The sequence below is a fragment of the Oreochromis aureus genome, linkage group 7 (genome assembly GCF_013358895.1).
Source record: "Oreochromis aureus strain Israel breed Guangdong linkage group 7, ZZ_aureus, whole genome shotgun sequence".
Taxonomy (NCBI): Eukaryota; Metazoa; Chordata; class Actinopteri; order Cichliformes; family Cichlidae; genus Oreochromis; species Oreochromis aureus.
Genome location: NC_052948.1, coordinates 16,658,377 through 16,683,780, shown reverse-complemented (window position 1 = coordinate 16,683,780; position 25,404 = coordinate 16,658,377). Strand labels below are relative to the sequence as shown.

At 41.7% G+C, this 25,404-nt stretch overlaps 1 protein-coding gene across 3 annotated transcripts in view; it reads right to left on the bottom strand.

Annotated features, from left to right (window-relative positions):
* Positions 1–25,404, bottom strand: part of LOC116332631 (pleckstrin homology domain-containing family A member 5-like) — an 83,566-nt gene that overhangs the window by 1,751 nt on the left and 56,411 nt on the right. For all 3 annotated transcript variants that reach the window (XM_031755646.2, XM_031755645.2, XM_031755647.2), the window contains 17 exons: positions 24,121–24,193; positions 22,414–22,514; positions 21,065–21,180; positions 18,603–19,097; positions 16,906–17,386; positions 15,665–15,748; positions 10,525–10,587; positions 10,357–10,437; positions 9,602–9,751; positions 9,374–9,475; positions 7,205–7,363; positions 5,009–5,129; positions 4,231–4,346; positions 1,588–1,803; positions 1,311–1,472; positions 547–680; positions 23–165 (listed from right to left, as the gene is read on the bottom strand). In XM_031755646.2, coding sequence (XP_031611506.1) covers positions 23–165; positions 547–680; positions 1,311–1,472; positions 1,588–1,803; positions 4,231–4,346; positions 5,009–5,129; positions 7,205–7,363; positions 9,374–9,475; positions 9,602–9,751; positions 10,357–10,437; positions 10,525–10,587; positions 15,665–15,748; positions 16,906–17,386; positions 18,603–19,097; positions 21,065–21,180; positions 22,414–22,514; positions 24,121–24,193 — 2,797 coding nt within the window. The remainder of the gene's footprint in view (positions 1–22; positions 166–546; positions 681–1,310; positions 1,473–1,587; positions 1,804–4,230; positions 4,347–5,008; positions 5,130–7,204; positions 7,364–9,373; positions 9,476–9,601; positions 9,752–10,356; positions 10,438–10,524; positions 10,588–15,664; positions 15,749–16,905; positions 17,387–18,602; positions 19,098–21,064; positions 21,181–22,413; positions 22,515–24,120; positions 24,194–25,404) is intronic.

The window sequence follows — 25,404 nt, the reverse complement described above, 5'->3', positions numbered from 1 at the left end:
TCTCGTCTCTCTAGAGACGTACCTGCTACCAGCTTGCTGCGTTTGGAGGCCTCGGCTGCCAGCTCGTAGGAGATATTAATCATCTTCTCCTTTTCCTGTACAGTAACCTCCTCTTCAGTCTCCTCCTCAGGGCTTAGAGCCAGACTAGGCAGCACATTCTGCATGCTGGGAGCAAACACAAAACAGCAAGGTTTTTTCTACAGCATGCGACGGACAACTTCTAATTACCAACAAACAGGCCATTTTTAAAAAATCAATATGAGGGCACTGACATTTAGAATAAAATGCCACAGTGGCTCAGAGATGAGCAAATAGACCTTTTCTGCGCATTTGAGGCATGGATCTGCATGCAAAGAGCATGAGACATCTATGCTATGACCCCAAACTTACCTCTAACTTTTAGAAAGAATTTCATGCACGACATCTGCTCACCTGCAAAGCTGGCCCTTTCACCGTAGTATCCTTATCTAATATTCAGGGCTTGAGCAGACCTGTCCATGCTAATAACCGATTACTGATTTAGATGGATCATGACAGTGTGCTTACCTGTTTTTGGCTATGAGGGCTTTGATGCGGTCGACTTTCCTCTGCTTATCAGCCTCCTGCTCAGGACTCAGAGCCTCCTCGGGGTCCGATTCAATGTAACGCTCAGGAATGAGCACTTTGTCAGGCACAGAAAGCTGAGGAACAACCACCAGACAAGAAACACGTATTTAGCACATTTGGTACAAATGAATGGTTTTCTAAACTGAGACAGAAAATTACACTAAAAGTGCAAACAATGCAAATATGCAGGTATAAATGAGAAAATTCCACTTCTGTGCAAACAACATTATTACCCTGATCTATGAGCAGGAAGACTATTTCACATTTTGGGTGTTTAGAAGTAAATGGAGTGTCACTGTCAATTACTCTGAGGCATTCTGTACTACACAGAGATCAACTGTAAGGAGTTCACCGATGTAATCTAAAGCAAGGCCGTGAACTCTGCTAAAGGCAGCAAGTCATGCAAATCATGTTGGTAGCTTATGAGCAGCCCATGAAAAGATTTTGGCACAGAGGCCTTTGTGTAATGTTCAGTTAGCCAGAACAACGCTTATACAGTTATATAAGAGTTGTTAACTTCTCCATTCCAGTTGAAACTTTGTTTTTTCTGCAGTATTAACAATCGAATCGACAATACATGATGCTCTGTTGGTAAACGGCACCTTCATATTAATTTGCCCACGATAGTATTAGCCTTCTGAGTAATGGCTTGTAAAAAAAAAACAGCAGGCTGATGGGAAGGACAGCTAACTGCTGTGCCGTACCTCTCGGTCGACATTAAAGTGATCAGCCTGGGAGGATTCTTTGAGACGAGCTATCTCCTCAGCGGGCGTCTCCTGCTCCCCCACCACCTCCTGCTGCCTGAGAGAGGCCTCCAGCTCCTGAATGTCACTGCTTATCACCTCATCTCTGCGCCTCATTTGAAACTAAAAGAAATAAATAATGAAACATAAAAGAAGCAGAGACATTATATCATATGAACATCTTCTGACTTCAGAGCTACCCTAATGTCAAATAGTGTCTGAGTCACTCAGCCAGTACCTGCGTGTTGCGGTAATGGTTTTCTTTAGTAAATGAGTGGCTACGAGAGGGTGTGTTCTCCTGGCTGCTACCCCTGATGCTGAGGCTTTTTTTCTTCTCCCTGAGGGTACCCTGCTGGTGGCGACGGATCCTCTCCAGCTGCTCCTCCACGCTCATCCTGGGTCGGCTGCTCTCCACAGCACACAGCTGCTGCTCCACTGCACTGCGTGGACGCTCCTGTTGGCCAGAGACGACAACAGAATATAATTTAATAATGATATAGCATTACTTTGAAGACATTCAGCATTATGAGGTTGCCGCCATGGTAACTTTTTTTTACTGTCATCCCCAATTTTGTGCATAGTAGGGGTCTGAAGTTACATGGTGTCATTGCCTGCTTGGGTCGTTTCACATGATGCAGCATTTGCAGCGCTAGGCACTGTTAAAAAAAAAGTCTAAACTTGACAAAGAAGAATAATCTCTAGCCTTAATGTATGAACTGGAAAACGCTTTACTTTTTTAAACAAAAGTAACAAACAGGACAGACACTTTGGACGTAATATAATAACTGAGAAATATTTGCTCTCTTTGAGCTACACTTGGCAAAAGGCCAAACAACCTGGCTGTTGTGCGCTTGCACGCTCCCGCTGGAACACATGGGTGCACTCAGAGCGGCTGGGGGCTTGTTAATGCCTGAGCAGGAGAGGCTGATGTGAAGTGAACTGAGGAGAAGTTGTTCATTCTCAGGTCTGTGCCATACTGGAGGGTAGGCAGATGTGAACTCAGTCCAGAGGCCAAGGACATAGTCCCCACTGTCCACACTGTTCAAGATATCCTGGGACCTTAGTTGAACTCTATAGGCCCTGGGCATGCTCTTTTAATACCATAGGCTAAAGTACATAAGCCTGGAGGGAGTTTGTGCAGTCACCTATTTTCATTACACATCGATCCATGTTCATACTCACTCTGACACACTAAAGCAGGACACACCTGGCAGTGTGTACAACAACCTCAGTTTTATCCAAATTCAGAAGCAGGAAATTAGAGCTCATCCAGGTCTTTATGTCCTTAAGACGTTCCTGCAGTTTAACCAATTTGTGTGGGTCATCTAACTTTAATGTCAGATGAAGCTGGGTGTCACGTGCATAGCAATGAAAATGTATGCTATGCCTTCATATGATCTTGCCTAAGAGAAGCACCTATAATGTAAACAGAATTGGTCCTAGCATGGAACCCTGTGGAACTATATAATTAAGGTTGATGTGTGAAGAAGACCCCCCATTTACATCAACAAATTGCTGTTCATTAGATAGATATGATTCAAACCACTCCAGTGCAGTATCTTTAATAAATATGACATGCACTATATATCTCTGTAATAAAATATTATGGTCAACAGTACTGAACGCTGCACTGAGGTCTAACAGGACAAGCACAGACATGAGACCACTGAAACTCGTTTGTCATTTCTCCCAGGATCTAAGTTGAACTCTTAGGCCTTAGGCATGCTCTCTTAGCACCAAAGCCAATAAGCCTAGAGGAAGATTGTCCGTTTATCTATTTTCATTTGTACTACATGTCCATTGACGGTCAAACAAAGTCACACAGGCGCACCAAAAACAGGACACACCCTGCAGTGTGGTGCACTAATGATATGGTTAGTATGTTTAAGTTGATAGGATTTGTGGCTGGAAACTGTTTAAATACAGCTTGGCATCTCCTTTATGGCAGCATGAGTCACACCCTCACCAAGTGACAGCTGGCCTTTACTGCACATGTGAGTTTTCAACCAGCAGCTTACAAGCAAAACAGCCAATTAGGAGAGGAGTAATCACAGTTCAAAATTAACTGTGGTTAGTTCACAGCTGCCCATAATCATTATTAACTGAGAAAGCGTTAGTTCAGGCAGACCACAAAGCCAAGAAATGATTAAGGCAAGCCAAACACAGTGCCGGGCCACATCAACTAAGGGCTCAGCTGATACTCCTCTACACAACTGGCAATCTGCAGATAGCACAAACAATTAAGCCTGGCCATAGTTGCTGCACACCTGCAAGCTGCCTTACAACCCACTTCTAGTTCAGCTCCAACTTTCTTGCTGTATCTCAGCGGTCCCCAACCTTTTTTGCGCCACGGACCGGTTTATGTCCGACAATATTTTCATGGACCGGCCTTTAAGGTGTCGTGGATAAATACAACGAAATAAAACCAGTAGCGGTACAAAAAAACCAGAAGATTTATTCATAACACACGGGAAAAGACCCAGGGAAACTGAGTTAACGATAAAAACCATAAGAAAATAATGATAAAAACCCTGAAAACCATAAATTTCACACCCAAGCCACAACTATCGTGGCCCGGTACCAAACGACTCATGGATCAGTACCGGTCCGTGACCCGGGGGTGGGGACCGCTGCTATATCTGACTTAATTCCTGCTCGTTTCCCCTTTGCTGGGGTCTTCCTCCAAGTATGTATATAGGAACGCAGGAAGGTCAGAAAGCCATACTACCAAATCTAAATGACTGCAGATGTATATACCAGTCGTTTTTTGACAATAGTCCTGATCGTGACTGTATTTCGTTTGTTTTTCTATTGTCCGGTAGATCCAAATCTACAAATGCTAAGAACATTTTATAGTTATTTTTAAAGCCCAAGGTCTCACCGTTCTAGGGTCAGGCTTCCTGCTCTTTCTTAATGTAACATATGAAGCTATGGAGGAGGAATCAGGCACTGGAGATTTGGTCCTTGGTGGGACGATACCAACTGGATAAGACATACCTACCCACAGAAAAGGAGACAAGAGATCAATAAAAGGTAAAACTGATATCACATTATAATAAAAAATTAGACAGCGTCAATTACAGGTAGTATTTTAATTAATACTTTCCATCCAACAAAAAAACACCTGCAAGCTCTTCAATAAATGTAGATCGATTTCCATTTTGTGGTAAATTCAGCTCATCTATTCACAGCACATGTTTGGTGGCAGAAAGTTTAAATACAGTAAAACAAATATTATAGCTCACATGTTTTGGCCAAGTTTAAAAAAAAATGTATGCAGGTGCAAATCTCACTGTATCCATGGTAACCAGCATATGATAAATTACGGTTGCCATGAGAGTTACTTTGTGATACACTGACCTAGATCCAAATAATCCAAATGCCAACTCAAATTGTGTTAGAGACAAGGTTTGCGTCAGAAATCACTCCATATTTACAGCATAGTGCACTCCATATGCTGTTCACCTTCTGAGCGTGTAAATGTTTCCACTAGAGAGCCTCCAAATACTCTAAAAGGGAGCGATCACAATGTGTAGACTACTTCTCTGTTAATCCCGTGATAAAAAGCTCCAGTTTTATACAGACTAAAATGACCACTCTATTGTATTTTTATACACTAGGCTTCACTGCGAAACTGCACCAGTATCTCTCCAAAGTACCTTTGTTTCCAACATGTTCTCTATCAGATGGATATTCAGATCTGTCTTCTCCATTGTTCTCATCCACTTCGGCCACTGTGGTGAGTTCTGGCTCACTTTTGTACAGCCTGTAGTCAGGACCCTGGAGACGAGAAATTGGGGGGTAAAAAAAAAAGAGGTCAACACAAATGAGAAAAACCCTGAGTTATGCAGAGTTTGTTTACAAACTGACTACATTTCAGAGTGTCATTATGTCTTACAGAATGACTTAAGATGAAAAAATAAAATAAAATTCTTCATTGACCAGGGTTTTTTCTGCTTTGAGATGTTTTGGTGCCCCCTACAGAGGAAAATAAAAAGCATTGTAATAGAAATGTTTTCTTTTAATCATATAGACTTACAGTTTATCGACGCCTCAGAAATAACATGAAAACAAATAGATTTAAGCAATAAAAACTGTTTGCCTGTACTGCACATGAGGCGACTGTACTAATTCATCTCCAAAATGCCTGTTCGGAAAACAGGAAAAACCCTGTAGACTGAGCCACCTTAAATTTAAATGTGTGAAATTTGTTGAAATACTCAAACAAAAGGTAGGCAGACACATTCAAACTCAGATATGGCGAAACATACAGACCCAAAAAAATATTACATTTCAACATAAAGGATGAGACAGAAAAGGGGGATGTGGTAATTTAGTCAAAAACAAAATTAAAAAAAATTAAATAAAAACACAAGCTGGACTTCAACCAAATAACTGAAAATTAAATTATGCAGTACAATGACGGGAACAAATGGAAAAAAATGTAACAGACACGAGATATTTATGGAAATCAAAGTGAACTCATCAGCATGGACATGGGATGATACAGCTGAGGGCAGGGTCAACCAAGAGGTCAACAGGCTTACGCTGTGCGTGCTATTCCTGTGATTGGCCTTCCTGTCCTCTGGCTTGTGGAGTGATGAAGGGCGCACGCCAGGATGAGACGGCATAGGGGGCACGGTGGGGGGGTTGGGCTCGTAGGACTGGGGTAGGGGTGGCCGTGGGGGTACAGAGTCCTCCTCCTGGGGATTATATTGGGTATGACAGCACAGGAAGCAAGGTGACACATGGCGCCACCATACAGGCTCAGGGCTACAGCCATCTGGTATAGAGTAGCTCTGGGCCACAGGATGGGCTAAACAGTTGATTAGCCAGAGAGAGCGATCCAGATGCTGTTATGGCTTGAGAGACACATTCCTCCAGACACCACTACTCACACCATCCATGAGTGGGGTGGGCATTTAGAGCCCTCAGCTTACGTCGATTATCATCTTCAAAACTGCTGGTGATGTGGGTTTATTTTTTATGATCAATATTCCCCATTAATTAATTCCAATAAAAGGTGAAAAAAGTACAGTTAAGCTCACATCTTTAATCTGCTTGTAATGACAACCACCTGTCCAAAACCTTACACAGGCCTAGAGACTAGTCAGCAACTCCTAAACAACCGCTGATTGCTGACTGTGGTCACGCGAAAACGATTACAAAGAGAACACTGCACAAAAAACCTTGCGACTGCTTTAGTAACCTACAGATTGTAGTGGCATTTTGCAGGAAAGTTGCCAACTGGTTTGCAAACGCTAGATATTTTCAACAGAGGCGAAACTTGGAAAAAGTGTTACACGACCTCAAACCCTCACCTTCAAACTAAAAGTTGTGCCTCAACTCTTCAACCAATGCATTTCAAATGGCGGAACTTTTACTTTAAAGGGAAATGGTCTTCGTTTCTGGTTCGTTTCAGTACCGCTTGGCATGCAATTTGTTTTTGCAGCCAAGTCGGCGTCCTCCTTACAAACTACAGGCAACCTACTAACAACCAAACTATAGACCTCTTTGACACTAACTTCACACTGGTGACTGCCAGTAAGGTCACTGGCTAGTCTCCAGGTCTGTTTGATTGGGACTTCAGCAATTAATTTCACACCAATTGCCTCCAATCACTCATGACCGGTCAGGTAATACACTTTTTCTGCCTCACAACCGGCAATTGCCAGATGGTTGCTAATCAGTTTTCAGGCCTGTGTGACTGAAGCCTTAGGCAGAAAAAAAAAGAAAAACTCTTTCTCACATTTGAAAAGCTAGGAACAGTAAACGATGATTTAAAAACACCTTATTGTTTCAGCATCCTGTCAGACCAGGTGTTCTGTTTTCTTTTTCTAGCAGTGGTGCCTCACCTCGTTTTTGTGCTTACTGAAGTTGGCTTTGGGCCCATAGAAACTCATCCCATCAAGAGCATTTCTCTGGGCTTTGTGTTTATTCAGGGCCTCCATCACATCTTGAATCCTCCACAGCTCCTTCTGGATGCGGACATGCTGCTGGCTGGGTGGTTCTGTCTGGGTGTGCACAGAAAACAGACGCACATCAACAAACAACAACAACAACAAAAAAAAAACACCTACAGACTGAGATCTAAGGTGGAGGTCTATAGCAAATAAAACTAACACACAGAAGGCAGACAGAAAGCTGCAGTGAAAAAATGAGCATGATGGCATCGTAAAAGAACAGTAAAAGGGTAATGTCTGTATCTGCTAAGGTGTGCAGTCAGTGGAGACACAGATCTGATCAGGCTCCTACTGTCTGCGAGAGATACTAGCCTCACAACACGATAATCAGAGGAGAGATTAGGATTGGAAAAGGGGAAGAAGAGCAAGAGAAAAAGACAGGTAATTATCTCCCCCTCGCTGTTGGCAGGTTGGTCTTTGTGAGATGGACTTAAGAAGAGGATGTCCAGACTCCCTGCTGGCCCTCTGACTTCTCTATTCTAAATTATCATTACTCAGTACAAGCCAGGAATAACTGCTGGAACAATTTCTTTTTGTCTCTGCACCTCTTCCTTGATGAAAGAGAAGATAAAAGACAAACTTAATTAAGACCTGCTCCATCCTTGCAACGGTCATCAATCACCCCCCTGTGTTGCTTTGATCTCCATTTACTTCTCTCCATATTTTTCTCCCAAAGTCAGAAAAAGTGTCTGCAAAAAGGTTGAGTAGGTTTACAGATTTCTCTGCAGCTCTGCAGTGTATGAATCTGCAAGTATGCCAAGCAGGTCAGCCGCAGTATCAGATTTTCACTACACCATTACTTTAGCCAAAAGGAATTCACAAGAATGATGATATCATGATAGCTACTGAGAGCGTGCTTCCTTAAGAAACCCTATTGGGCAAAAAAATCATGACGCTAAACCAGAGAACCACGACTACAGTGACTCAACCAGAACAAGAGCACTTCTGAAAACACACCTTTGGGTCAAGATGAAAGGCACAGCTGCTACCGCTAGCCTAGAGCACTGTGGGACGTCTTCTTTTGCCAAATCGGTAATTAAATTAAGAATCAAGTCCCCAGCAGTTCATCCTTCTGCACCCATCATTCAATCACATAGCAACAGCCGAACTCTTCCCGCGTGAGTGACTCGGTCTAACCTAACGGGTTAAGTGTGGGAAGTGAGTATATATTACTTACTGAAAGGCTTAGCCATGACAAACTAAACAGAGAGCTTGGAACATCAACTGTGTCAGTGCTGGATTGTTTACAAAATTATCAGCATATTTCTACACACTTAATGTCGAGTCAGAGTTAAGGTCTTTACACATGGACGTGAAAAATTTGTGTGTTAAAAATATTTTTCAGACTCATCCATGCTTAACGCAGCCGTTCACACTGACTGTATAATCTCACAGGATGAAGTTGTTGCCTTAAATAAAATAGGTTAATAGGTTAAAATAGGTTTTTCAGAGTTTTTACCTGCAAATAAACCGATCTGACCGATCTGACCACTGCGTTTGGCAACAAAGTAGCTCAAAACGCTCACCGGTACTGAAGATACAATGCTTCTGAAGTAGTAAAATAATACCATTTAACTTCAGACACACAGCTAGTCATTGCTATTGGCTCTCCGAAATAGTTTCTCTGCCTCTTCAGATGTGGTTCCGACTCTGCCAACAAGAGTTCAAACTGCCCCGCTGACATCCTGAAATATGTACGAAAGCAGCCGCGATGCAGCTTCAACTCCTGGATCAAACCATGAAACTCTCCCTGCTGCTGCCTTCTCTTGAGAATTGGCTGAATCCAGAATTTCAGTTTCTTCCTTTTCTTGTTTAAAAACACCAGGACCAGCTCATCATTGCCTGATTTTTGCTTCATTTTTTCCCCACAGTGTGATTCTTGAGGACTGATTTTCTCTGGAACGTGGTCAGTGTGTGTATATATATATATATATGTTACACATTACAAGATCATTTCTGAACTATGCCAAAATTTGTGCTGTTTTTTCCCCAACATGCTCAGAGTTTAATGGCCTTTAGAGAGAAGAAGTTGAGCAGACTCATTGTCAAAAATGTTCCTACCTGAGGGCTTCCCAGTGCTTCTAGCTGCTCCAGCAGGTTGTTCTTAGCCATAGTCACATCTCCTTCCATCCTGTCATATTCCCTCCATAACCGCTCCACCTCCTGGGGAGGGTAGAAACAACAATTATACAACAAACATAAAGACAAAGTACCATATTATTAATACTCCTGAAAAACAAAACCCCAAGAGGCCCATTGTCTGGGGTGTGAAATCACTGTACGACTTACAGCAGTAACTCTGGACACCTCTCTGCAAGTGCTGAGGAGGCCGCTCTGCAGCAAGTCTCTCTGCTGCATGACGCTCTGCATGGCAGCCGGATTGTCGGAGCCCAACTCTATCTCCTGGCTAGCTGACAGAAGTGCTGTCTCCAGAGTGTGCTGAAGCAACACGCATCATGTCAAATACACATATAGCACAACAGTCATCATTAAAACTTAAGTAAGACTATTTCAGTATAGTAGATTATTATTAAATATTTCCTGAGCATGACTGTTTTGTCACTAAACAAGAGGTTATCCCATCTTTAAAATGTCAAAACTAATCACAAATGCCCATCAGCCCCTCTCAGAGCCTAAAGAAAGCATTTAAAACTACTTATTTGTCTTATCCAAAGTTCAAAGGGCACAGCTGTGACTCAAAATTGACTAGAAATGATTTTATATATTTTTTCTATATACCTACAATCGCTGCACATCAACTAGTAACATAAAACAGTCAGTGAGATGTGCTGACTATGACAAAGCAATGCAAACCAGACAAGTCTTTCCAGCTGATGATGGTAGTTATACTTACAGGCTATAGTTAGTTATAGTTACAGACTTTGTCCCCTATCTTGCTGTTTCATGCTTAGAAACTTTACTCTTAGCAACTGCAAACTGTGCATTCCTTCAGATTTACATTTTTTGCACATGATACCAAATCTTTGTAAGCATGCTTAGACAATGTTTTGGGTGAACATGACGACAAATGCAGTATTAGTCACCTTCTCTCTGTACAGCTGCTGCAGTTTGTCCTCCTGTATCCTCACCATTTTGTCCTGCTCACACAGCCTGCTAAGTTTAGTCTGAAGAGAAACCAATAACGAGTCATTAACCACTGTGTACAGCTAAAAGGAACATTATGTCATGCAAGTCTGCAACACCAAACTTACATCGGTGTCCACTTCTTCTGGCATGCATGTATAGGCTTGTTCCCTGTAGTCCTCTGGACTCATCTGTTGAGAGAGACAGCATTAGACAGGGGCACTAAATCTGTGCATACACATTAGAATCTGGAGATCTAATGCAGTGTCAAGACCAAGCTCTCTCACTGAGCCGCAGGATTTATCCTTCAGAAGGAACTCATATTTCACTAAATCAGACGATCTGCATTACCAAACCAGCAGTGGGACCTTGGCCAGTCTAAACAGAGTCTCTGCTGTTGACTCTTGCGCCTCGTGTTTCATCATGCACAGTCATTGTCTCCATCGGCACAATGGTTTTATGGAAAAACCTACAAAACAATCTGGCTTACTTCACTCTGAAGTTAGTGCATAAGCTTTGTCCACCAATCATGTATTCTACAGCATAATCTGGGGTTAACTAATGAGAGACTGTGTGTGTACGTGTGCATGCCAAAGCGCCCTGTTACTTTAGTTCAGTGCCTAAGTGTACGGTTATGGTTTCTACATTAATTTTACAACGTCAGTGTTTAGCCAGAAAACTCCAAAAGTCATCCATGTTTCCACTTGATATCATTCAGCTACTTCTCAAACAAAGGAAATCATTGCAGCTGCATTGGATCCCATGTTTCCAGAAAAATCAACAGATCACATAGTCATTCACCCACTCTGCTAAACCTATAATATTATAAGTACACACCACAGACATCAGGACAGTGACATATTTCTGTGTTATTTTGTGTTTTTAGTCACATTTGATATGAAATGACTCAATGACTATAGGCTCAAAGTGCCAAGTGTAAGATTTAATTCACTTCCTGGAAAGTGTACAACCTACAGACACAGCAGATCCTCTGTATAGTCACTTGAGACACTCTGCCAGAACTCGACTGGAGCCATTTCCTTATTGCTGGTTTTAAGCTTTCAGTCTGGTTTCCAGCAAACAAATATATCACATATCAGATAAAATACCTGTCAGGCCCTTATTAAAAAAAATCCTTGGTTGATATAACTGAAAAGGTTTAGATTCACCACCTAGCACTTTAACCTCAAAGACATGATTGAATTTCAAATCAAATGTGCCCAAAAATAGCAAAACAACAACAAAAAAAGTGACTCACTGTCCAAATACTTTCTGAATCAACATCCACACCTGCACTCTCTCACAAACACCTTTTTTTCGCAGCTGAACATAGTAAAGCTAAAAGCAGGTGGGGCTTAAAAACCACATGGCATTCCACACAGAACATGCAGACTCTCCCACAGCTTGAAGAGCTTCACTGTGGGTTTTGTGTGGCGTGGACTAATATACAAGAGACGTGGGGAGGAGGAGGAGGAGGAAGACAGATTTTTGTCAGCTGAACAGGTGGGAATGCAGCTGTTGTGGAGCCGGTATGCTAGTGAATGGGTGACGGGGTGAGTCTCAGCAACACTTTTACACCTCGAGGGGCGTCACAAAAGTGGCAATGTGATGTCATAGCCATCGGCACACACAAGCCGGCCCCTTTATCCTTTCCATCAGCAGAATGACCAGTGGGGGTGAAGGGGACGTAATGAAGACAGATAAATAAGTGCTAATCTAAATTAAAAAAATATGAGGATTCATCTTCGTCAGTATCGCCACCCCAGACTTTAGATATAGAGTCGATTCAGTGACTGAGGCTGTGGTGCTTAAGGTTATTAAGCTAATCCCTACATCTGAAAAATGTCTGGCTAACTTGCATAGGCCGCAAAAAAAAAGAAAAAAAATTAAGAAAAAGCAAGCTGAACATAAATTCTAAATGGGATGCTGAGATAGCGTGCATACTTTTCTCTTTAACTATAGCAGAATATTCATGCGTCATAGATGATAAACATGAAAATCTATTTATGTCATTTCACTCTAACAATCGCTCTTCTGCTGGCCCTTAATTGGGGCCGTTTTCAACAAAAACATTAATTATTTGGTAATAAACTAGACTGACAAGCAATAAGACTAGCAACACATAATTAAGTCACATTAATTAGAGTCATCTTATTAAGTTCAGGTGGCTTGGGTAATGAGAGGGAACACATTCTGCGCAGGATTATTGAAAAATAAATAAATAAATAAATAAATAAATAAATAAATTCAAACACCACAGTGAGGAAGAGATTTAACCCAACAGTGGAGCATTCATACATTCTCTGACTCTTAAAAGTCATGCTTGCATCAGCATGACTTCTCAATAATAAGAGGGAACAGTCATAAGCAATGGATGAAGAGGTGCTAGCAATACAAACGATACAGGGAGACCAGTCTCAAGATGCCGTGAGGACTTGGACATCGGAGGAGGAGCATTGCAAAACAGACCAAAAAGAACAACAGCGACTGGTGAGGATGAGGTGGAGCAAAGCCTTAGGCTGGCCTTACTTGCTGGTAAAGTTGAGGCCTTGGGGCAGAGTTCTCAATCAAAGTGTGAGTCATGACGATTAAAGGCTCATTTTCCTTCATCTAGTCCAGTGTGGAGAGGAGCGATATAGCAAGTGTCAGAAAGTTTACAGCAGCTTTTCATTTCTGAGACAACACCCACAGTGTGATTACACCTCACTCGCTCTCGCTTTCTCGCTCTCGGATGAGGTAGACTCACACAGAAACGTGCATCCAGAGACGACAGGGATGGTTAACAGCAACAGAGAGAAGACGCTCGGGAGCAGGAGCAGGAAGACACGGAAGTACAAAGCTCTAAGGTTCATTTTTATTAGCAGTGAAAAGTTCCCATTAAACGCTGATGTGTTGGAATGTAAAAAGAACTGCGTTTACAAGAGGTGCAAGAAATCGCAAATGCTAAGGCTCATCAGTCCAAGTGAAGGAAATGAAAATTACATATTTCTCAGTGGTTACACAAACCTAAGGCTTCCTTTTGCTATAATTATTAGAAAGGTTTAACTAGACCTTTGTGTGCTATATACAAAGCAATTAAAACTCACAAAGCACTTAAGATCATTAAAAAAAAAGCAGATGATGAAGCTTTAATATTCCTTTGCAAGCAATTAAACGTTAAATATGATACCTCCATCTCTACGTGTTCTTTATATGGCAGAAATAATGACTGTCCACAGTCATGATCAGTTATTTGGATAATGTGTGAGTAAATGAACTAGCGTGAGCTAAAAATGCTGCGATCTGAACTTTTAGGCATTGAGACTGCAAATCACTAAAACAGCCGCAGAGCAGGGATTAATACAATAATAGCAGAGGCATTAAATGAGGTCATGACAGAAGAAGACAGGGCATGCATTCATGCATTACCCCACCTGATTGTCCAAATACATGAGGTTCCTTTGGAGGTGGTGAGAAAGAATGTCGTTCTATCATCAGCAGCAAAAAGAGAGTAAAGAAAAGGCAAAAGGACAGTGAGACAAAAGAAAAAGCAAGTCACATTCTTTCACTGACGCTCTCTCTGTCACACTCTCTCTTACTTCCACAATCACACAAGCATGTCATGTACCCAAAGATAACCCAAGAGAAAGGAAAGCAGGACCAGTCAAGGTGAAGAAAACAGGTCAGGTACCAGGTGTACTTTCAAACGTAACAGAATGAGTACACTGCAGGACTAGTCTTGACTGAGTGCATGCAAAAAACAAAGACAATGGCAAGTCAAAGTACCACACAACGTGGTGCGTGTCCACTGACGCAAACATAAACTAATGAAGCAGGGCAACCGCATTTGGTTGTACAGGTACAAGGAAAACTCGCATTAAATGCACAGTAGTAGATTAAGAAAAACAACAACAACAACAACAAAAAACACTGTAAAATGGAAAAATCTTCAACAGTCCTGGTTGACCTACATCAGTAATGGTAAAATCTGCAGTCTGGCATTAAGTCTGGAGACTTAAAGTCCCAAAATCCTGAATTAACTTTTACGTATGCCAGTGGCCTTAGCCTCATTAGTCGGTCACTCTTTAAGCTCGCCAATGGCTTTAAGTTTCATCTGCGGATAACATCTGTCTATATTCTTTAGGGGCATAAATGACTCAATCAGCTGCTTGCCCTGCTGAAATGGCCCAAATCTAATTATCTGATGCACTGATTTAAGTCAGATGCTGGTCGCAAAATTATTTTGAAACTAGAAGAAGAGTGTTTTATTCCCACACATTTTGGGAAAAACTGATGAGAAGGTCGCTGGTCCACAAAAAACATGAAGCCATAAAGCATAGTCATGTTAGAAGAAAATGCTTTCTCCTTAAATCAGCCATGTGTGAAGACCAAACAAATCCTCCAGATCGAGATGGATAATGGAAGTGGATAAAGATGGCATACACACCACACGCTAACATACACGCCCGCAGAGATGTCCCTGGGGGCCTGACCTTTGGGTTGTCGCCATCCATGTTTAGTTGCATAAGCTGTGCTACAGTGTGCTCCCGGATACTGTTTAGCTCTGCCTGCTGCCGACGCAGCTTTATCAGCAGCAAAGTCAGTTCCTCAGGCTGCAAGGAGGAGGGAGGAAGAGGAGGAGGCGGGGGGGATGCATCGCCACAGTGAAACAGGGACACACCGCAGGGGTGAGGCAGGGATTGGGGGTGAGAAGAAGGGAGAGAGAGCACACCAGGATAGGAGATTTAGAGGTACCAGGATCCCAGTAGGTGAACAGTTGCTGCATTCTAGTCTTGTGTTTTCATGCAACTTAGCACCATGTTAGTTAGCAGCATGCACATTCTTTTATGTCCACTCAAAACAGCAGAACAGTTGGCACTTATTACAGAATTGACTTCACACTTTACGAGCTCAATGAGTACAGAGAACTGTGTGCAGCTCTGACATAAATTCTTGATCCTGGCTTAGAGAGTTTGAGTGACAGGGTTTTTAAGTCTCCACTGAAGTGAAGAGAGTCTAAGGAGCTCCTGAAGTGAACACACCCTAAATCCTACCACTTGGAACACAGATCTGCCTAAACCTGTCTCGAAAAAGTTCTGTCACAATGTCTTGGAGGGAAGTGAAGGACAGAAAGAGGGAGAAGGGTAGGGTAGGTGGCATCATCAGAAAACAGCATTGTCCTTGAAAGAGATCCAGTTAAACCCAGACTGTATAGTTGTACAGAAACCAAGAATGAAGTATCTCAGCTGAACACCACAGTGATACAAATCTAGGTAGATGAAGACTTACTGTTTTGCCTTGTAAAGACTGGGCAGTGATGGTCTGGATTGGGATCCCTGCTGGCATAGACCTCCTATCAGGCAGGTAAGCATACTGCAGAACACAAAGATTTAATATGAAAAAAGCCCTGTCATGTGCAGCATTAAATATCTTTGATATAATAGTCAACGACAGCCACGGGGTTCATCCAAGTACAAAGAAACATTTGCTACCCTTGATGCATATTTTTGTATATATTCATCTCATATTTCTGTCACTATAAATATGCTCAAAGCTGAATGTAATTTTGTTTGCACTGCTTAAAAACAAATGAAACACATGACCTCATTTTTGAACTTTGGGAACTAAAGTAGGCAAAAACAGGGTTTTCACAATTCTGATGAGTCTGAAGATCAGTATTTGGTATGACCACATTTACTCTTCAGCACAGCCTGAACTCTCTTAGTCAAGCTTTCTTGTAATTTCTATATGTTGTCTTCAGGAATAGTTCTCCAGGCTTCTTGAAGGACATTCAAAGCTCTTCGTTGGATGTTGTCCTGCTGAACAATGATCCCAATCAGATGCTTTACAGATGGTATAGCAAAGTGGATCAAAACCAGAAAGTACTTTTCTGCATCCATAATGTTGTACATCTCTCCTGATCTCCTCCATACTGATGATCATCGCTCCATAAGACCAGCTGCTACTGATTTTCAGTCCAGCTCTATTGTCATTTAAAATACCTGAATCTTTTCTCCTCATTGCTCTTTGTTAAGAATGGCTTCTTACAGCCACTCTTCCACTGAGACCATTTCTGATGAGGCTTCAGATTGTGTTCCTTTGCTGTAAATCTTACTTTTAGGCCTGCCATTTCTTTTTTTTCCTTTTTTTTGCAACAAGCTGTTAGTAACACAGTGTGTAATGATATCTTTAAAATAGACTCTTTGCCAAGTTGTCTGCTATCCGTAGACACAACATTGGTCACTGGTTCTGGCGTTAGGTGCCTTTCTCAGTGTTAAATGGCCTGACAAACAAAAAAACACTCCTTTGAAAATGGTCAATTATAAGGACTGGACTGAAAATGATGGAAAAAGCAGCCAGTGTCCAAAGAAAAAATGTGATAGACCTTCAGAAAGCCTGGAGAACTATTCTGGCTCCTTGGAAGCAAAATATAAAGAAATAAGGGGTGACTGAAGACTTTTGCATAGTAGGCGATTTTGTTATTATGAGGGTGAACTGAACACTTCCTGTTTATGCATCTCTTAGCTGACCTTGTTGACTGGTGGCCTCTGCCGTCTCTCAACAGTCATGTCTCTTCGGTAGATGGGAGAGGAAATTTCAGAGCGAGTGTTGCCCATGTTGTAAGATCTCATTGGAGAGTAGCCGCCGTACATCGACAGGGAGCCATGGGAGGGCGAGGGGGGGATGGAGTGGCTCGGTGCAGCATGCTCTGACAAGTTGATCATGGTTTTGGGACTGGCCATATTGCTGTACAGCCCTGGCTGCCTGCCGTAGGCCTGCCTTTGCTGCCACTCGTACAACTGCCACATGGTGTCATCGCGCATGGAGCGGCGTTTGTCAGTCATTGCAGGACCCATGGCCTGTTCATATACTGATGGGGACATGCTGCAGATGCTGTCCCGCTGTGCCATGCTATTTCTGGGCATACTGCAATATCCATCTCCATAATGAGGCATGTAGGGTACCCGATGGCTTGGCAAATTTCTAGGCAGCGTCTGGTACGATGTGATGCTGGGGGAAAAGAAAAAACAGATAATTAATCATGTATGATACAGTAGATGACCTGCATGGTGTTATACCAACACAGACCTAAAATGATCTGTGTTGGTATAACAATTTGATAATTCTTCATATATTCCAGACACAAAAGCAGATGAAAGTGGTTTTAGGCTCTGTCGGATTCGAAGTATGCAACAAGTTGTTTATAGTTGAAAAAAATCTCATTGGATTTCTTTCATTTTGATTATAACCAGTCAAAAACATCAGTTATCAAAGCAATGCCATGTTATGAATCTTTTCATTTGTTGGTTTGGTTTAAACTTTGTAGTTGAAAAGCACTTCATGCTGAGTATCATTCTAATTAAGTATCAAACAAGGATGATTCTTATTTTATCTGTTTACATGTGTGTCTTTAGGGAATCTCACAAAGCAATTCCCTACTCAGAAACAAATTAGACCTTACTATTGACAGCAAGGCTTTAAGAAGTTCCACTTCCTCAGTGAGTTCAAAGTCAGTACGGAGAGCTTAATAATAAGACGGCCTGACAGATCCGGGCTAAAACACTCACTGGTCTTTAAATCCCAGTATAGCAGCGTTACAATAAAGGCTTGTGACTGCTACACATCAGTCTAGAGAACATGCATGTCATGACAAAAGGAGCTGAAAGAGATTAATGGAGAGAGAATTAAATGTTTACCACAGAGGGCCAACACAAAAATATTTACTGAGGCCTTATTAGTTTTACCCATGGTATCCTCTAAAAAGAGTGTGTATGTCTATTTGTTGAAAAAATAAATAATAACCACAGAATGAGGCAAAGCTGTGTCAAATATGAACACAAGCCTGATGACAAACATATCTCTCTTGACTAAAACATGTATTTTTTAACAAAAATGTGAACACCAGGGATGGGAATCAAGAACCAGCTTATTAAATCCTCTCATCAAAACCTCATCAATATTCTTAACTACTTAGAACTAAGAGGAGACCAACGTCATACTTTCCACCCAATAAAGCCAAATTTGACTTCATGTTGTGGAAACGGTCTAAGATTTGACTCTTGTGGAATAATCTGAAAATAATTGGTGCTACTGTACAGACTGCAGCGCCATCTGAATAGCACTGTTTCTCTTCTTGCAGTGTATGCATGTTATAATCAAACAATTACATTTAAAGCTTATACAATATCATGTCAAAGTGGGTTTTTTGGCATAGCACTAAACCAACCTTCTGGTATCGTCGTCCTGGCCACGTCCTCTCTGTGTGCGAACCCACTGCTCCAGCTGCTGCATCGAGCTGGTCCGACTCAGGCTGCGATCCGGCTCATGTGGGGAACTTTGCCGAGGAGGGACTCCAGTCCCATTAGCTGGACGCTGTTCTCCAGATCCATTAACTTGGGGGCTGTGTTGTGATCCGTCAACCTCGGTCTGAGGCTGCGGCGAGGTCATATTAGCCTTGATGGCTGCCGCCTGTGCTGGCTGCAGTTTGATACTGTTTATTTTGGTGAGTGGACGTTCACGGTCGGCCCCATCCTTCTGGAAGCCGTAGCGCTCTGCATCTCGCTGCTTTCTCTCCTCTTCTTCTGTGGTGGGGGAGACGGCTGCGTGCTCACGGTCAACCTCACGGTTGCGCTCATTCTTCTGGATTTCGGTTTCTGTTCTATGGTTGGCCACATGGTTGATCTCTTGAGGTCCACACTGCTCCATTTTTAGTTTGTCCAACCTAAAAGAGACAAGAAGGTTCAGGCTTGAAAAATCTTGAACCTTTTAAGTTCATTCACCTTTTTACCTCTTTGTCCCAAGTGCAGCTAAATAAAACACTGGAACTCTTTCAATAGACATTTTGGATTATCCAGACTTAAGATACGCTTGTCTTCAAGTGAAATCTGACATTGGGGTGTTGTTTTATCTTCCTGCCTTTCTAATCTGTTTACAACCCCCCTGAAAGCACTGTTAACTTAATTCTACAGCCTGTATTAAACTGCATGAACTGTTAACTGGAGTCTTGTTGATATGAATATGAAACCAATGAGGCCTAAAGTAGCTACTGATGCTGAAAAGTGCCCTTCTAGTTTTCTGAATGGATCCATAAACGGTTTCCACGTTTGTATTGTATTCCACACAGTATTTGGCTTGGTCTTCTGTTGTGTTTGTATTTTTTTCCAATTTAGCCACGTTTGAGCAGAGAAGCATTGCTGTTCGTCTTGCTTGGCTGATGTCATACAAGCACATGTGGAAGTTTGCACTAAAGTATTCAGGTATCGTTCCTTTCATTTGTTGTTCATGTAAAAACTCTGTTACAACCTCAGGCTAAATGTCTTTAATGTGATTAACCCTTACCAGAACACCCGTAAATCTGGGTGAGATGATTCATGTCCAACTAATTATTGGGTTAGAATTGCTGTAAACAATGTTTGATTTAAATTTTTAGGTTTATACTACAATATACTACACAACTAATGTGCTACCTTTGTGAATTCAGTTCAAACTAAAGCAAAGTGCACAATGCCTCTTCCAGCTGCCAGAGAAGGGGAGGCGTGTAAAAGGAAATCAGATATCTCCAGTAAAACAATACCTCAGCTGAGACACTTCAGAAAAGTGGTGCTCAGATCCCAGTAATCCATTTGCTTCTCTCTTTTGCCTCCTTTCTAGAAGACCTGCATTCCACTCTGTGGTCCCTAGGGAGTTATCTAGAGGTAATAGATGCCACTATGCCTTGACCTTAGACAGACATAAGGTCACAACTTCAAAGTTTGGCAAATTCCTCTCAGCAGCATGGCTCACTGGGTTAGCAATACGAGAGCTGCAGAAAAGGCATTCCTTCAGAGTTTCCACTTGTATACTTTCAAATAGCAGCACTAGTCACTTAATGACTTCTCCATCTTTCTGTGCCTCCACCAACCAAGCAGAGCACATATTTAGCCCTGTGAAAAGTCTGCGAGCATTCAAGTTACACAACTGCAAAACAAATGATGAAGTAAATTTAAAAAAAGATGAAATTACAGAACCTTTTTGTTTTGATCAATGTGTAGTTATATAAGATAATCTTATAGCACCATCACACGGTCCCATTTAGCAGAGACTTTCAGAGGATTTCAGGCACTACTGCTCTGTGTAATTACACTGCTCGTTACCATTACGCTTCTGCTCGCCCATGTAAAAGCAGGGCATTAGACAGGCAGCCTGCCAAATGGCAGATATTTAACATAGCTTAAAAAAGAAGAAAAAAAAACCAAAACCCTGTCCTGATGAGTCAGTGATCCTGATCAGCCAGCGCAGCTGTGCACATCATCCCTTAAACCACCTGCATCATGCCTTCACAGTGCACCCACAGTCTTATGTATGTTACTCCACAATAAACTTTAGCGCTTGAAACAGTTACATAACATGAAAGAACATCGTAGTTTCTTCAACAAACCCAGAGACCAGAGATGTCAAAAGTGGGTGTTGAACTGTTACCGAAGAAGTTAACAGGCTTAACAGGGAATTTAAAAGTACCCTCTTCCAGTACAAACACAGAAAAACAGAAATCAGAGTCTAGAAATGAACCACGTGATGCACAGCTGTTAGTACTAGTTAGAAGAACTGTCCTCAAATGGCTTTTTCAAACCCCCCCCACCCCGCGCTCACAATTCAAAAATGACACACCCACTCAGCAAACATGACTTTATTGGCAAAGCTCTTACAAACCTTTTGACTGGTTCTGACTGCACGAGTGCAGCATCTGTCATCACTTTCATCCAAGATTCCATCTCTTTGGCTGTGTCTGTGCAAAAGTAGTACGTCCTCATGTTGGGATGTGTCGCCTGTTTTGACAGTACACGGGATCAAGGACAGGAAGAGTTATCCACACAGTTACCTGAAAGAGAGAAGACAAAAACTGGTTGACTAGGATTTTTAAGGTTTCCTCAAAATAACAGGAGGGTAGAATATTGCAGTTTGTTTTTAGCAACTAATGGCAATTGGTGCTGACTTGTGAGATATTCTCTGCAGTTAATGATAATAAATCAAACCCTTAAGTCATCCTTAAGTCATGCTAGATTAGGGAAGTAAATCTGCCACAATACTTACCATTCAGTGCATTGTATGGCAGACACATGGTTGGTTGTCTCTTGGTTCCCTCGTGGTGAACAAACCAATATATTGTTAAAACAAACACAGGAAAAGACATAATGCTTCGTGAACAACCTCAATATGCAGTTTGCCAATGTTTAAAAGAAACAAGACTATAATTTTCTAATTGCTTCACAATAATTTTCAGAAATAACACACTTACTGATATGACCTTTGGCCACAACAAGAGACAGGAAAAGTTAAGAATGAAAAATATACAGTCAAAAGGTCATCCCATTTCTGAGTGAATCACTGAACTGAAGAGTTCGTGTCCTGCTCTCATGCTTTTCTCGGTCTTGTTTTTCTTTTTTTTCAGCCTGAATCTAAGTTGGAAAAGGAGTGGGCTGTGTGGTTGGAGAGACCTTGAGCAGACTCCTGGGCGTCTGTGTTTGGCTGTGCTTGGCAGGACAACTTTGTTGTCTCTTTGGGTTTATGAAGAACCCACAGTCAAATCCTTTACACACCACTGTGATCTCATATTATAAGTTCGTTGCCCTGCAACTTGAATCCTGCGAGTCAACTTATAGCATCATAGTACTGTAGTCCTACCTCACTGCTGTCAGTAGTCAGTGTAGAAATATGAGACATAGTTTAGTTGTTAGCATTAGCAACTAAACACCTCACTTTGTCAATGAACCAAAACTTCTGAAGTAACAACCAAGCGTGTTAAATAGGAAATAAAACCTAGAAACTGCCTAACATGTCTAAAAATACACATATATATTGTGAGATCACTATAAGAACCACTGCAGCACCAGTTTTCAAATGTACCTTCCGTGAGACTTGCACATTTATTTTTATGGCCTTATCTACAAGTTTTTCCATTTTCTCTAGAAAACTAATTCCCGTCTTTTCTTCTTTAAGTGTAACAAACCTTAAAATATGCAGCCTAACAAAGTCTGACAGGAATGAAAACATGCACTGACCTTGAAGGCATATTTTCTGGTAATGTGATCGTCCACAGACAACATGGATATACGAAAGCTTGGCAGGAGGATACTGCCGAGAATCCCCTCCTCTTTTTCATCTACAGAGGAAAAACAAAACACAGTATATTACTATATTGTCAACTCTTATCTTAAAGCGTTATTTGTAAACAGGACGCAAGTCAAGTGGACTGTGAGAGGAAAAACTGTGCAGTGTTTTGGTCAGATAAATATAGGATACCAAGTCAAAACACTGGAAAAGATGAGCACTGATTCAGTGCCGTATGCAGCTAGGCTGCTCTAATCCTCATTAAGTTAACAGACAGGGGTCCACATTGACAATTGTGCACACTCCACATGGGGGGGATTAGATTGGGTCCCAAGTTTAAGCAGAGTAGCTTACTCTCCAAATTCCATAAAAGCAAACTGTACTGCTTATCCAAAACAGTGCAGGAAAACAAAACAGTGACTGCTGCAATCCCATATGGGCATTGACTTTGTCTGGTTTATGTGCAAGTTTGCATGTGTGTTACTCAAAACCATTATGTTAGAGTCAAAGTCTCTTAACACATATTGGTGATGATGGAATGAATAAGGCTGATCATGAATAAGGTTCAACATTATGAGTAGAGACCTGCTTCCCTTAACTGATGTTCAAAAGAGGGGCGGATGGATTTTTGACAGTGTCACCTGTCTGCAACCAGCTGGGCTCTTTGCCACTGCCTCTTTCAAAAAACACTAAAGGCAGAGGCTTCAGCAGAGCAGTCTCATCATGGGATATCCTGATGCGCAGAAATAGCGTGCTAACTACAACAGCAGATAACGGATGTGTTCAGATGAAGCAGCAGAGTTCACGACCTCTCTGCCCACTCTCTGCTGATGGATACAGTTTCTCAACATATCCATCTGGATAAAGCCTTTGGGTCCGCCGCTGTCTGCGGCTTTTGTCAGTCAGTGGGTGGAAAGAAGGCGACGGGAATGGCAGACACCAGAAATAACACAGACTGGATGTCATCCTGATCAGCAGAAATGACGACTACATCTGCATAAAGCGGCGGCACTGGGAAGTGCAGCCTTGTACAAAGGTAAGGCTTGTATTTTCTCACAGTTTCAAACAGCAGACCTAGTTTACACTTGGTCTATACTTTAAATATTCTCCAAACAGAGATGTGTCAAAATTAGATGTAAAGATTGGTCCAACATGAGAGAACAGCCATTAAATCACATTTTAATCAATAACAGATTATATGAAATCGATAAATCGGATCGAAATGTCCACACATTTTACAAAAATGCAAACTACACTAACTGAGTGTAACTACTACTAACACTACTTTCAGACTCCCATCATGTAAAAGCATGAATGATGACATGACTTGCATAAAAAGGAATCATTCAATAAACTGGTTTCATCTTGTTTCATCATGACTTGACATTAGTGTGAAATCCTATTTGTTAGTATGCTTTAACGTTTAACTCTGCATCCAAGTCTTGCGTAAGGACCTGGCTTTGCTTGGTGGAAAAAAAAGGTGATGTTGCAAGCTTTTTCACCTGATAAGTCTCCTCAGTTGGTCCTGACATGTTCTTTATCACAGGGACTCAGACATAACAATGATGAGAAAAAGCATCGCTTGTTGTTGAAGGTCACAACAGCACTTGAACTATTAATCGAAAACCGGTGCCGCTAGATGACAGGACTGAACTCACCTCTGTAGTAGAAGAGGCAGAGGTCAGAAAGGACAAACCACCTCTTCTTCCATAGCTTCATCCCTGTGCTGTCCTGAAAAGACACCAGAGCAATAGGGGACATTAACTCCACAAAAGTTTGGGGTTTTGATTTTTTTATATCTTTGTCTTTTTTATCCTATTCAGCATGTGCTGTAGTCCTATGATATAATCCTTTCCATGTGATCAATTGTTTGCTACATCATCTCTAAGGATTAACAGCCAATCACTTCTTTGTTGTATAACATAATTGTGTATGACTTTCTACATTTCGAGCTGAGACAGGTCACCATTTTGCATTTGTGATCCAAAATGCCTCTCTGAACTTTGGAAATTATGAAATAAGCCCTTGCTTAAATGAAGACGGGTTATGGAAGTCATCCGATCAGCACTGCAAAATTTCCGACTCTCAAATTTAGCTATTTTTGGCCTGAGATGGGAAAATTTAATTTGTGGCATGAAACAAAGACAATACAACACACACACAAACTTCCTCTGCTTAAGTTGTTCTTCAGTATCAGCTCAAAGCCTTTAACGCTGCTGCCTGAAAAGGATGAAGGGTGAAGTAAAGGGTATTAACTCTCCGGTTTACTTTAATGGAAAACTTGAGCAGAGTCCTTAATCGTAGCCTCCACCAGGAGACAAAAGCAGGAGGGGGGATCTTAACAACTCTGTCATTATGGTCAAACGGCATGTGGGCTGCAGTTTACTTGAAATGGAAATTCACTTCCACAAACCAGAATGTTTAAAACATTAGTATCAAGAGAGATTCAAAATACCAGATGCTGCACCGTATGTTCATAAAAGAGGTAGATCTGAAATGTAACAAGTTTTAAACATCTTGTGTCCACCACCTTTCCTCAATTAAATCCAGGTCTTAACCCCCCCCCCCCTTTTTTGAATGTCAGTAGCAGAAGAATAAATAAACTTTATCAAAAGTTCTGTCTAATCTTGCTCTCTGGAGGCTTTCGCTATCACATCAATCACTGCGGCACTTTGTTCTAGTAGCGGACCAACCGAAGGACTGCAGCTTCCCCTCAGCCAAGGACTTCAATGGCTTCCAGTTTTCAATGAGGCAGGGAAATAAAAGTGCAAATCCAGCTTTTATTCAGGCTAGCAGATTTGTGAGTCTTTTGCTTGATCTACGTCACCCTGATTGATGTTTCCAAAGAAAAAAGCAGCTGGCAGCTGCACCAAAGGAGCCCATCGTGTGCTCACAAAACTGCACTGGGCGCCTGCAATCACCGCTAAATGAAACTCCCAGTT